General features: G+C 36.6%; 3 protein-coding genes across 6 annotated transcripts; 1 reads left to right on the top strand and 2 right to left on the bottom strand.

The window, feature by feature from the left end:
- Window positions 1–763: 763 nt before the first annotated feature.
- LOC114521944 lies at window positions 764–2,148 on the bottom strand. The gene has a single exon (XM_028542518.1). The coding sequence runs from the start codon at window positions 2,090–2,092 to the stop codon at window positions 764–766; it is 1,329 nt and encodes a 442-aa protein (XP_028398319.1). The 5' UTR covers window positions 2,093–2,148.
- A 2,083-nt stretch (window positions 2,149–4,231) lies between these two features.
- LOC114521717 lies at window positions 4,232–8,869 on the bottom strand. Of its 2 annotated transcripts, none has more exons than XR_003686834.1 (2): window positions 8,563–8,869; window positions 4,232–4,890 (listed from the first exon to the last, which is right to left on the bottom strand). XR_003686834.1 is itself a non-coding variant. In XM_028542240.1 (2 exons), the coding sequence occupies exons 1-2, from the start codon at window positions 7,943–7,945 to the stop codon at window positions 4,531–4,533; spliced, it is 3,180 nt and encodes a 1,059-aa protein (XP_028398041.1). In that variant the 5' UTR covers window positions 7,946–8,079; the 3' UTR covers window positions 4,232–4,530. The 2 variants fall into 2 exon arrangements, 1 of the variants encoding a protein (XP_028398041.1); XM_028542240.1 differs by lacking the exon at window positions 8,563–8,869 and adding an exon at window positions 5,126–8,079.
- A 346-nt stretch (window positions 8,870–9,215) lies between these two features.
- Window positions 9,216–12,902, top strand: LOC114521724. 3 transcript variants are annotated; one of them, XM_028542249.1, is made up of 4 exons: window positions 9,216–9,667; window positions 10,509–10,524; window positions 10,732–10,970; window positions 12,130–12,902. In XM_028542249.1, exons 1-4 carry the CDS (start codon window positions 9,488–9,490, stop codon window positions 12,226–12,228), a joined length of 534 nt encoding a protein of 177 aa, XP_028398050.1. In that variant the 5' UTR covers window positions 9,216–9,487; the 3' UTR covers window positions 12,229–12,902. The 3 variants fall into 3 exon arrangements, with proteins under 3 accessions (XP_028398050.1, XP_028398047.1, XP_028398049.1); XM_028542246.1 differs by having other exon boundaries at window positions 10,509–10,568; window positions 10,683–10,970; XM_028542248.1 differs by lacking the exon at window positions 10,509–10,524 and having other exon boundaries at window positions 10,683–10,970.
- Window positions 12,903–12,969: the final 67 nt, after the last annotated feature.

The raw sequence follows: 12,969 nt of genomic DNA, 5'->3' as shown, positions 1-12,969 counted from the left end.
CTAAACTTAATTTTCGACAAGCACAAAAAGTGGCAGGGTAATGACCAATAATGTGTAAAAAGGCAGGATGGCGTGAAATAAAGAGTGCATTTCTTGAAGATTTGGTACTGTCGTCATGTCACACACCATAGACAATCCAGAAGACATGAAAATCTGTCTTCTGGATTATTTATGGTCACACGCACGAAATGTTCTCTTTGAGCCCAGTCGCTAACCGCCACCCATTCCTGAATCCTAACCGCAAATCACGAAATCCGTAACATAACGATATAACAGAAAATTCTGATTAGGAAAGTAAAAGGACTTAGGACCTGTTTACATCGGGCGAGTTATCCCGGCTAGGCGAGGTGAAAACTGCATATAATGAAAGACTAATCAGGTTAAGCCTTTGATGTGATGCCTTTTGAACACGGAGCGAGCGAGCTCATAGAAGAAAACCTTTTGCATATTATTATATTCAAATATTTTTAACGAAGCGACGTGATCAGGTGTGAATTATTCAGTGGCTCTGGAGCCATTCCCCACAGCAAGTTGAAGTGCGCAACCTCAACAAAATTGTTCATTTAAGAATTAGCTACGGAGTTTATTCAGTACAGAGTAAATAATAAACATATATAATAGCTAAATAATAAAAAATGAAATGAAGAAATAATAACAACTTCAAATTTCTATAACAAGACAAATTACAACTATCAAATTTTCAAAACACGACGGCAGTTGAGATTCCTAAACCTACTTTTGGTGTTGTTAAAAGTAAAAGTTACTACACTTGGAACCACTTCGCAGTTTTCGCAGGGCAGCTTATTCCAGCTTCTTGAGCTATTTTGGTGACAGTCTCAATATTTTTCCACACAATTTTCCTTTTTGCACTTTTGATTTCGCGGCCAATGTCTCGGTGATAATTTTCCAGGATTCTCAAACAGTACTTCTCATATTTACCAGTACACTGTGTCTTACCTGCTTTAATTCTGCTATAGTGGGAATCATGGTTGAAAAGCATGAGCAAATCTTTCATGTCTGATGCACTGTAATTTCTACACATTTCTGGTGTATTACCTGCCACTTTTTGTGCTTGACAAAAACTAATTTTAGGAACGCGTCGAAGAGGATGATCTGAAGTCAGGACACCATGACCTCCTGTATGCGGTTGGCGAAGAACACTTGTATGTTTTGGTTCTAGTTTGTGCCCATTTGGTAAAAATTTGTTGTATTTAGCTAAGTCTTCACAAATCTCAAGGCTCCAGTCATATCTTTCTCTTTCAAAGTACCAGGCATAACTCAAAATTACACTCACTGGAGAGAGATATCCAGTGCCTGTGTGATAGAATTTTTTAAAGGCTTCTGCAAAGTTGGTCGTATTGAATCTTTTAAGTATGTGACTCCTGCAGTGCGTTACCGTATCGCGGTAAAAATAAACAGGGAAATATATCATAAAGTCAGCAATCATTGGAAACCCGATGGCCAATTGAGTGGTTTTCGCCCAGGATTTGACCCAACCGTATCTTTTTCCATTACAACAAGAACCTACAACACGGACCTTTGTTCCGTTAAGGATAGCGGATTGTGTCACTGGAATTATTAAACTGGCGTCATTATCCATCCATGCTATTATCGAGTCATTCGAAAATTTATCAATGAAGAAACTGCTCCAGAGCTGGCGATTGTAGCCAGGACTCTTGAGTCGACGTGGAAAATCTAAAACTTTCTTGTCCTTAGGTAATGGTTCGTATTTAACTTCAATATCGTATTCAGGGAAGTATTGATTTGTCTGTTGTTTGAGTTGCTTGTCAAATTCATGATCTTCTTGTGACTCCTGATCAAGTGCGACCACAATTTTTCCCAATGAAGGAGGCCAAAATACAACAATCGTCTTGAAGAAAATACAGTAAAAACGAGTTCTGTGATCCGTTCTGCCAGTCATCCTCACAAATAACGAAACATTCCCTGCTTTTGTTGAGATGACTTCTTCATTACTACTTAAATATTTGCGGAAATAAGTCTTGGTTGTTGCACTATAAAAATGTACGCAAATCAGCAGAACGATGGAAATTACACTAATAACAATAAAACTACTGTATTTTTTAAGCCGCATTTTAAAACGTTAGCATATGTGACTTTATACTGTAACGACGAACTAAAACCAACACGTTTGCTATTATGTTATGTATAGGGTAGAGCGTAATTCGGTTTTTGTTGTGGTACATAAATAAGAGATCACTGCCATGTATATTGTTTACAACTGATTGATCGCAGCGGTTAACCCTTTGGTTATGTAAATAGTGACATTCAGTTCGTTCAGTTTGGAAATCATTCTATCTTTCATTTCTGTTCTAACTGTGGTTCTACGTTCCTTCAATATGTCCCAGTCGACTAGGACTGAGCTTAGTCTGTGACTGGCCCTTGGACTTGCTCATTGACATGTTGTCGCAATTTCCAAATTACAGTAGATGTTGTGGCAGACATACTGACAAAATCTAAGGCACAGCAAGGGGTCGACGACTAAAGTACAGGAAAAAACGGTCACAAAAAAGCTCAGCCAAAAAACCCGATAATAAGTAAATAAAACTAGGGATCCAAGGATAGTGCAAAGTTAGATAGATCGTGCTAAGCATCCAGTCATTTGTCCTAACATAAACGTTTTGACTTATGGCAGTAAAATATAAAGAACTAGCTAAACATTACCCTTGATCAAACAGGAAATTACTCAAATACGTTATTTTCACGCCGCGATATTGTCACTTAAATTATAATTTTAGTTGTTCATGCATAGCGGGTGCAATTTTTTCAGTTTTGCATATTTTCTTCTGACGGAATTGAGAACAGTCATGTTGTAATAATTTATTTATGCTGTTAAAATTCTGAGAAGTTGTGAGGAGTATTTAGGTCTGAACTGTTGCTTTAAATTTAAGGTAATTTACATAGAGGAACAATTACTGGATAAAAACTGGATTCATACTCAAACAAGACGCCTGTTCTGGCGTTAACTCCGGCGTGCCGCGCACGTGCCAGTCTCAATATAAATTATTAAGAGTATGAATTCATTTAGATACAAATACAACAAACGTCTTGAAGATAATATAGTAAAAACGAGTTATGAAACATTCTCTGAATGTGTGAAAATGATTTCCTCATTTTGAGTAAGATATTTCGCGTGATAAGTCTTGGTTGTTGCACTATAAAAATGTACGTAGATTAGCAGAACGATGGAAATTACAAGAAGAATATTAAGAAAAGCATTCCGTTTGAAATTTTGAAGGCCCATTGAAAAGAAAAACGGCAGCAGAAATATGTAACTTGTTTAATACATTTCAAGCACAGATGCTTCTGTTTTATTTCTTCAGTTGTATAAGACTCGCTTAACTTGTAACTATAGTTAACGTTAAGGACAGACTTGGCTAACCAGAGTCGTGTATTCCTGATTTAACTATAGGATTTAGACAGCCGGTACTTAATGAATAATTAACTTTAAAACGCGTCAACAAATAACTCGTAGTTGTTACGCTATATAATGTACGTAAATTAGCAGAACGATAGGAATAAGACCAACCGTTAGATATTCGATGCCCCATTGAAGAGAAAAACGATAGCAGAAATATGTAACTTCTTACATTTCAAGCGGCACAGAAGCTTGCGTATATTAAAGTACGCCTTATTCCTCAACAATCATGAATATAATAATGAGTACTAGCTACCTCTGGAAGTAGTGCCCGTTCTTGGGCACCGTGCGCAATTTAATTTGGAAGCGCCGTGTTTAACTTACGCATTGACAGTTTTGTCTCAGTTAGGAAAAAAAAAAGAAAAACAAATAAAAAGCCTCCTTGAAGCAGTAAAAGGGGGTCTGGTGTGTGCTAATATTGAGGAGGTATGTTGTAATATTAAAATAAAACCATACAATGACATATAGTAAAATGATTTATTGCTTTACAATAGGAATAAATTAAAACATGTTATTTACAACATACCGTAAAATTATGAAAATCAACCACCTCATTTTATATATCTACAATATCTCCAAACCCTTTGATTTAACAAGGGTCCCCAATAAATTAATTTAACCCTTAATTTAACATTCCCACAACAACAACCCCCCCCCAAACATGACTGAATGTAGCATTCAACAATATCCAACCCACCCTCAATTTAAGTGTCTGCAACATCCCCCAAACCTAATAATAAGTGTCCCTAACAAACTCTTAATTTAACTTTGTCACCACCAACACATCCCCCCCCCCCCCGTGACTATATGTATTCATAGCATTCAAAGCATCTTTGTATCCTCAAGGTTTTAAATGTTAGACAAAATATTCTTCCTAAAAACAATACTTAGATTGAATTCAAAGAGCAATGTAACTCTGGATGCCTGGGACCAGTTGTATACTCTAGTTACATTTAACTGCATATAGTAAGGACAAAATTGGATTGCAAAAATGTAGTTAAAACGTTTTTAGTTGTCCTTATGATAGGTATTCTGTGTCAGGGAAGGTCTTTTGCCCTTTATATGTGCTATTTCTAACACTAGAAAATAAATGGTTAAAGATAGACTGGCCACAAGTTGGTTGAAAAAATACCCTGAACATTGCTTCTTTTAGGAATGCTATCATTACCCTTCTGCTCCTCACCGAATTCAATATCAACATCATATGTGTTAGTTTGTTTCTTTGACAGACGCTTAGCTTCAGAACGAATTATCATACTATTGACATTGTAACCATAAGTGTACGCTGTCATATTATTTGTACCACCACATGCTTGCCTTTGCATAGAAAAGAATGACTCAACTATATCTTGACTTATTCTTTTAGGAATGATATAAGGCGGACTTCCATGAAGGGATCTGAATTCAGGTGTACCAATGAATTTAACCAGTGCTTTAAAGCCATTGATTGTTACCTGGAAATATATAAGGCAAATATAATTATAAGGTATATATTTTGTTAGGCCCAATAGTTGTTAATGTTTTAGTTCGCAAACATGATTTACATTGACTGTTTTAGTAACTGTAAGCTTTTGCATTGCTGGTCAATTTACCATACCACTTCTGTTTTTCACTTAATATGTGAACTTTTTGTATATAAATTTGGAAATAAATGGGCTTTAAACAATCGCTTTTGTGATTTTTTTTTACCTGTATATCAAACATAGTTTGCCAACTAATGAAATGGGATGATATCTCTGATTTAAGTGCATATATAGAAGCCAATTCATTTTTCCAACTTTTAAAAAAGTCTAGTACATCATCTAAAGCTTTGATTCGGGTATCTTCTAATGAACTTAATGGTTTAGTATCGTTGAAGACATTCCACAATGCATCACAGTTTGAAATAAATTGCTGAGTTGATTTAGTTGCTTCATTTTCATACTTAGCCATGTCCTTTTGCACCTTTGAATTAAGTACTTGAACAGCTAGTTTAACACGCATTTTGCTCAAGCTGTCAAGATGGACATGAGAACTTCTAATGTCTGTGGAAAATAAATGTCTTCGTTTGTCTCGTAGATAAACTGAATATATATGTTCCCATAAGATATTCTTTGAATTCAGCAATAAGCACCTGGTGTATCGTGAGGAGTTTTCCTTATCGCCACTTTTGTAAATATTGTTCCGGAGTTTTTTGATTAGGTGAGGTGGATCAGACAAGAAAAACAATGGAAGCTTTGAAAATGGATTGATAACTTGAGCTACAGTATCACTACAGCCATTCATTTCCATAAATGCCCTGTTTTCAGAGGCTCCATCGCAGCACGACACAATGACTTTAAAGTCGAATGAATGAAGTAAACCTACTCCCTGCCAAAATGTTCTATTCAAGTTGTAAGCTGAAATTCCATTTGTTAAGAAATATGCACATGGGAATTGGAAATTACTGAATATACTTTTGAAGAAGAACTGTAACACATGCGTCGCTAAGCTTTTTCGTACAGAAGACATTGTTGTTGTATTCCCATTTGGAGTATCACCTTCATCACTACACAGGTCTGTAAAACCAATCAATTCCCAAGAAGATGGGTCAAACACCAACCCTTCTTTGATTTTAACTTCATCGAAAAAAAGCCCACCAAACTTCCCTATTTCTGAAATGCCTTGCTTTGTGAAACCTTCTCTCATAGCGTTTAGCACTGACGTTTGCCACCCAGATTTTGAAGAACTAAAGTTTTTGTAGTCTGAAAGAGTTCTACCACTTGGAAGTTTTAGGAGTCCAGATTCACGGAGGTCATCATAAATGCTGTGGGACTTAGAATAGATACGGAGGCACCATTTCAATACCAAGGGATGCCACCTCATTTGCCTTGAAGGCATATTCAAAGCCTTTGCTTGGTCTTGCAAGAGTGTTAAGAAGAATGTGTCAGACTCCTGACCAGTATGTTCAGTGATGTGTGATTGTAGAAGCTTCTTTTTGCCAAACGTTTTGTCACAACCAAGCCATTTACATTGATACTTCCTATTTATTGGAGCTTCATCTGAAACAGTTGCCATGTGACAGGTAGTTATATGCTTCACTAACAACTCTGGTTTCTTGTGATCATGCTGTAAATGCAAACAATCCTCCCAATAACAAATATTGTTGTCTTGCTTCTCAATATTTTTGCTAAGCCCCTTGTATAGCTGCTTAAACAATGTCCTGAAATCAGAATCTGTATCATTTCCCACTGTACTCATTTCCTGTTGGTACTGTTCAAGGCGTTTTAACCTAATTTGCATTCTGTGGACTTTCCCTGCCATTTCTCTACTGTTCTCAATAAGGTTCTCTTTGGACATGTAATCAAACCGAGTGTGTTTTGAATAATTGTTTTGGTTAGGTTTTTGGTTTCTGGATTTAACTGTCCTTAAATAATGTTCCATCTTCAAGCACTCTTTGCAACATCTATCATCTTCAATTAGAAAGCTACATTTTGTAGATCGGACACACTTCTCATAAACACCAGAATCCTTATGCATTGTCTCAACAAATGCACCTGGTTCACCATCCCTTGTCTTATACACAGGAAAAGTATTATTCTCATTTAGTAAATTTGTGTAATTTTCCACTGACACTCCCGAACAAATACTAAGCTTCTCCAGCGACTCCATGAGAAGATACAACTCACTCTTACTCTGTATGGTTCGAGGTATTGTGTTACTTAAATCTAAAGTTTCCGGTATGTGCTTTTCTTTGGAAACAAAGGAGTAAGTACCATCTGCTAATATTACTATTTCATAATGGACTGTAACCATACTATTGTTCATATAATATAAGTGTACTTCCAATTTATCAACATTGGAGATGACTTTCCACTTTGGAAACCTACTTTGAATGCTACTAATTATTAAATTGACACGGTATGCCAAAGCTTGGGTTTTTTCACTTTCTTCTAAACTGGAAAGGCATTCTGACTCTAAATCTTTCTTTAAACTCTCAAAGTTTTGCCAGTTGTTAGCATCTGGATCAAGCAGCAGAGTTATTAGATCTTGTTGGTGATTGGCAACAATTGTCTCAATGTAATTAGAATAATATTTCCACCTAAGCTTCCCATTAAACTTCCCAAGACCCTTGGTTATGTTGTTAATCGATCTGTAGAAATACATTTTGATGTTGCTGCAAGTGAAACGGACACCATATACTTTGTAAACAGCCAGTGAGATACCAGCATATTTTTCTGCAGAGCAAGTTCCTAATTTAGTTCCAGGAGGTAGTGCAACATTCACTAACGAATACATAAGCAGTTCCTCAGGTTGTAATGTTATTTTCCTGCAGTATTGAATGGGCGTTGAAACAGCATTTAAGAAAGCATTTCCCAAGTCAGCACACGGTTGTAATCTTTCGTTTCCATTAGGTGAAACCGGAGACACATTTGTTGTGTTTTGCTCAGACTGGGAGGTCGCTGGTTCATCAAATTGCGAAACTTTTATCCTCTTAGACGGAGAGGCAAGTTGCTCAGTCGCTCTTCTCTTACAATAAGTATCACACATTTTAATTTTTTGGTTTAACTTGATGTCCACGGACTTTTAGTAAAAGGATAATACAAAGATACGTTTGAACCGTTGTTTGGCTTTCGCAAGCGACATGGCGTGAAAACATTTAAAAAACCTTCTATTTGGTATACGCATCTTTTTCGTTCGATGAAATACAATTTGTTTTGCAGGCAACCGACTTTTGAAAGTAAATATCGAAAAGAGTACAATTCAAATTTTCGTTTTCTCAACAAATCTAAACGGGAAGCTTTCTTGGCGGAATGATCACACGATGTCAAGACTGGTGCTATATTTATTTAACACTTGCGCTCGGCATACTTTTAGCCAAGGCATATTTTGAAAATTGTCTTAAGCACAAATTTAGCTTACAGCTTACAGTTACTTTAACGCAATGTTTTAAAACGAGCCAATTTTTTTCTATTCAATGACGCAGAATCTTTATATAACGAAACTGCAGCTTTTGTTTACTTCTCTACGGTGAAAATCGTAGCCTAAGGAGGCAAGTTTTAACTCGCAATAATACGCGACTTTCAATCGCTATATCCTCATATGTTCAATTCAGATTTTAATAAAAACGTTAAAATATAAGAAGATAAATATAATCTTTGACATACCTGAATTCCAAGCCTGGGACTAATTGACAACATTCGCATATCCTGCATTAAAAATTACCCTTCATGGAAGTCACCAAAGAACAACTTATTATCCAAAATATTTTCTTTACAATACCACTTCATGCACCAAACAAGCGTTCAAAAGATAAAATAGTAAGTAATTTGTCGGAACAATCTAAAAACTGTAAAAAAAAATCGATTATTGAGAAAAAACAGCCATTGTACAAACAGCGTTGAAAAATGAACTCCTTTTTGACTTTTGTCGAAAAGCACGCTCGTGCCAGTCCATTTCCGCATCACACATCGATCAGCGCGCAGTAAGCGCGTTGCACCGCCCACTATATAAGCGCCCTGATGCAAACGTCATGGAAACACTCTAATTTGCGTAAGTGGATACCTCAAATAGCATTTCAATGTCAGTGAAACTATTTATATTATCTACGACATTTCATCTTCGGGTACGACATTGCATCTCCGGGTACGACATTCATCTCCGGGTACGACATTTCATCTCCGGGTACGACATTTCATCTCCGGGTACGGCATTGCATCTCCGGGTACGGCATTTCATCTCCGAGTACGACATTTCATCTCCGGGTACGGCATTGCATCTCTGAGTACGACATTTCATCTCCGGGGACGGCATTTTATCTCCGGGTACGGCATTGCATCTCCGCATACGGCATTGCATCTCCGCATACGGCATTTCATCTGCGAGTGCGACATTTCATCTCCGGGTACGACATTTCATCTCCGAGTACGACATTGAAACTCCGGGTACGGAATTGTAAAATAGCCTGGACGGAATATAGAGTGCAATACATTGTTTGTTACAATTTCGTCCATAACCAAACTAAATCGTTAAAAGTTTTTTGAAATCAACAATAATTGTTATACCGGGAAAATATTCAGGGTGGAAATTAATATGACGAATATCCTTCGCTCAAAATTTCATTTGCTGATAGGCCTAACAGGCACGGCCGTGTTTTGTTTGGGATTCTTTATATTAGCGTCAGGTATCGTGGTAAAAAATCTTCTGAATGGACTGGAAACATTTTCGCATCTTGGCCGAAATGGCGCTTGTGAATATTGGGGTGGATTACCGGTTAGTCATGCTATGTCACATGTTTACTGATGCCTTAAACGCGTACAAACGTACGGAGTCTAAAAATATTTGTAAATTATAAACCAGTTAAATCACACTTATGCATGTATCTCAAGCAAAACTCGAGCATATTGTATCAAAATTAAACTGTCAATGTTTTAAATGTTAAACGCTGTAATAATTTCCGTCATGCTGATAACGCTAAAAGTTGACACGGGAATTCGTAGTTGTGATGTTGGCATGTTGCATGTATTGTGTGAAAGTCATAACTGTCAGCTACCACAACAGCCACATTGACATGTTCACGACAAGAATATGTGGGTGCAGTGTGTAGACAACATGCACTGATGATCGATTTAAATTAGAAAAATGAAGACAAATTTACATCCAGACTATATTTCTTAACGGTGAAAGCGACCTGTTTGGGACAATTACTGACGACTCACTGGAAACCTGGTTTAACAATATGCGGCCCATTAAATGTTGTGAACTTTTATTAAGATTTTTTTTATTATGTAAATCTATAATAAAAATTGTTATAAAGAGAGCAAGAATAACTTAAATTGCCGAAATATAGCTTATTATAATGATAAACATTAGCGTACGACTCGATAGCATAAACAGCGAATGACGTACAAGTCATTTGCTGGGGGACTGCGTAGGAGTCAGTGTAAAAGGAACACTTTCTAGCCCCCCTCCCCCAGTTATATAAGGCAGGTTTAGCACGAGGACGTGAATGTCAAAGAGGACGTGAAAATGGCGTGATGCGCAAAGACATTGCCCCCAATCGAAGTATCTCGAAGACTCGAACAACGTGTTTTATCGTGTTTTTTTCTTTTAGACCATTCTTACAGGAAGTATATTAACGCTCGCTGTTATCTTGAATAAACACCGCTTTTTGGTAAGATCCTATGAACTTACGGGTATTTGTAAACACAGACCTAGGTTTTGTGGGGCGGTTTTACACACCTTGCAGGCACCAATAAACCTTTACACATTTTACATACCTTTCCAGAAATACATCAGTCTATGTGCTGTTCTAATTACGATGGTATTAACACTAGGAGTCATTATGGAGGAATTGCTATTTGCTGCTACGGTATACCAGTATAGCCGTGAAGATAGTTTTGCCTGCCGAAAAATACCGAGAGTTGATTGGATCGAACGTGAAGAAGATTGTCTAAAGTTGAAGAAGGCAGTTCCCTGGTATTACATCATGCTATTTGCAGCAAATATTGTTTTTGTATTGTGTTCATTTGTGGCGCTGATATTGTTTATTGACTGGATCTTATTTGTCGCTCTGGTAAGATGATCAATCAATTTTTTTTAATATCAATCAACCAATTTTTAATAAGCACTGTAGTGCGTGTATGCAAGAAAACGTTTAAAATACCGGAGGATTTGTAGCTTTTGGTCGCTCTAACTAAACGTTGCATGATCAAGTTATGTGTTGCTTAAATGACGTCACACATCTCTCGCCCCAAGCTCCTTTATTGTCGAAGAAATTATTCAAAAATAAGTAACTTTATCTGCTAAAAACTATACCATTTTTTTTAATTTTTTCGAAAAAATATCGACACTATTATATTCCTCCGGTCTGTACTTTATAATATCAACGAAGTTAAAATGGCTGAATATGCAATGTACTAGACTAATCCTACTACAACTTGATATTTTAGCATTGGACGTTTATTAGCTGTATATGTAATCCCATTTTACGCTGTCTTTTCTATACCAGGGTTGCCAGATTTATGAATTTCTGAGTCCAAACTCTGACACAATGGCCTTTCGTTTTCTTTGTCTTCTTGAGAGTATTAATGAAATTTGGACTCAAATATTCACTAATCTGGCAACCCTGTCCGACATCAAACAATGAACTATATATGAGCACCCAATGAGGGGGAATTTCGTTTTAGACCAATCAGCAAGTTTGTTTACATTTTCAGTAACCGAATCAGAATGCATAAATTTGGATAAAAAGTACAATATATACCATTTTACATGAAGTATTAAAAATTTAGACATTCTGATTGGCTTTGCCTAAAAACTGTAAACAAATATGGCGATTAGTTTAAAACGAAATTCCGCCTTGTTTGAGCAGTGAGCACGCCCTGATACATGCAAGAATTATATTGCGTATCTAGACTCATACAGCATATGTACATGACATGGTATTATCTCTAATATACAATCTTCGTGCATTGGCCTAAATCTACTCATGCGATTGGTCAAAATCAACCACGTGGTTTCTTGTTGCCTGGCAACAGATCATGAGAATTATAGTTTATTCGCAATAACCTGTGAAAATCGTGGTTTCGTAGTTTATTCAAAAATGACAGCCTGCAGCGAAGCTTGGATCTTCATTGCAGCAATCAAAGAACTCAGATTGTACATTAAAAGTGTTAGAGACTTTATGCCCTTAACCCTTAATTAAATCACACTTTTTTTTTAAATATTTGTAGAGAACACCGCATAATAATTTCGAAATGGTGTATCAACTCTCTCCAGGAAGTCAAAGAGGATATTCTGATTTGCAGAGTCAAACATTGTCCGATCCTTAAGAAAATCCAATCAAGTATTATCTTTACAACCATCCTCGATGGTGACACAACCAGTGCACTCGTATTAGACTTCGCCGATTCTTTTTTAACCAATGGCTTAGTTTCCACGTTTGCATAGCTAATTTTAAGAATTTTTTATCACTGCACATATCATCACAATGGTATAGTGGAGAGAGGGGACATGATAAAAATGGTCCTAACTGGAAATTGGTGATTTGAAGATAGGGAAATTGTATGGGGTCTGCAGGACCTCTTGTAGAAAATTTTCCGTATTTTTGAGTCCCTGTGACTTGATTTCCAGCATTTTGGGGGACAATTACTTATGAATCCACCTCAGCAGAGTGAGTTCTGTTGAGAAAATACCATTTTCACTGCACATTTCTCATTTTATCATTGCACATTCTACTTTTATCACTGCACAAATTGGTTATCACACTGCACACTAAAATTAGGTATGCACGTTTGGTGGCGAAATTATTCATGTTTCGACTCTTCTGTTCCGACTCTTCAAACAATTAAAATGCCTCCGGAATATGCAAATTTCAGAGAACGAAAATTAGGATGCCGTGTCAAATTTACAGGGGCCGGTTCACGGTTGTTTGAAAGGCGTTTACCTGCTTAAACGGTGGATAAGTTCAAAATGGAAACAAAATTATCTATTTATTGGTTGAATAACTGAGCTGAAATATTTCGATGTAAATAGTTTAATTTTCAACGGAAAAACATATTTAATGCATAAGA

Source organism: Dendronephthya gigantea, unplaced genomic scaffold (assembly GCF_004324835.1).
Source record: "Dendronephthya gigantea isolate DGI-Jeju-01 unplaced genomic scaffold, DenGig_1.0 000021F, whole genome shotgun sequence".
Lineage (NCBI taxonomy): Eukaryota > Metazoa > Cnidaria > Anthozoa > Malacalcyonacea > Nephtheidae > Dendronephthya > Dendronephthya gigantea.
The sequence above is the reverse complement of the archived record's forward strand: the minus strand, read 5'-3'. Positions and strand labels throughout refer to the sequence as shown.

Bases quoted from the DNA above. Each gene is read 5' to 3' on its own strand.
- LOC114521944 (XM_028542518.1), bottom strand. From the start codon at position 2,092: ATGCGGCTTAAAAAATACAGTAGTTTTATTGTTATTAGTGTAATTTCC.
- LOC114521717 (XM_028542240.1), bottom strand. From the start codon at position 7,945: ATGTGTGATACTTATTGTAAGAGAAGAGCGACTGAGCAACTTGCCTCT. The intron at 4,891-5,125 runs GTAAAAAAAAAT...ATATATTTCCAG, and splicing joins AAACTATGTTTGATATACAG to GTAACAATCAATGGCTTTAA.
- LOC114521724 (XM_028542246.1), top strand. From the start codon at position 9,488: ATGACGAATATCCTTCGCTCAAAATTTCATTTGCTGATAGGCCTAACA. The intron at 9,668-10,508 runs GTTAGTCATGCT...TTTTTCTTTTAG, and splicing joins AATATTGGGGTGGATTACCG to ACCATTCTTACAGGAAGTAT. The intron at 10,569-10,682 runs GTAAGATCCTAT...ATACCTTTCCAG, and splicing joins TGAATAAACACCGCTTTTTG to AAATACATCAGTCTATGTGC.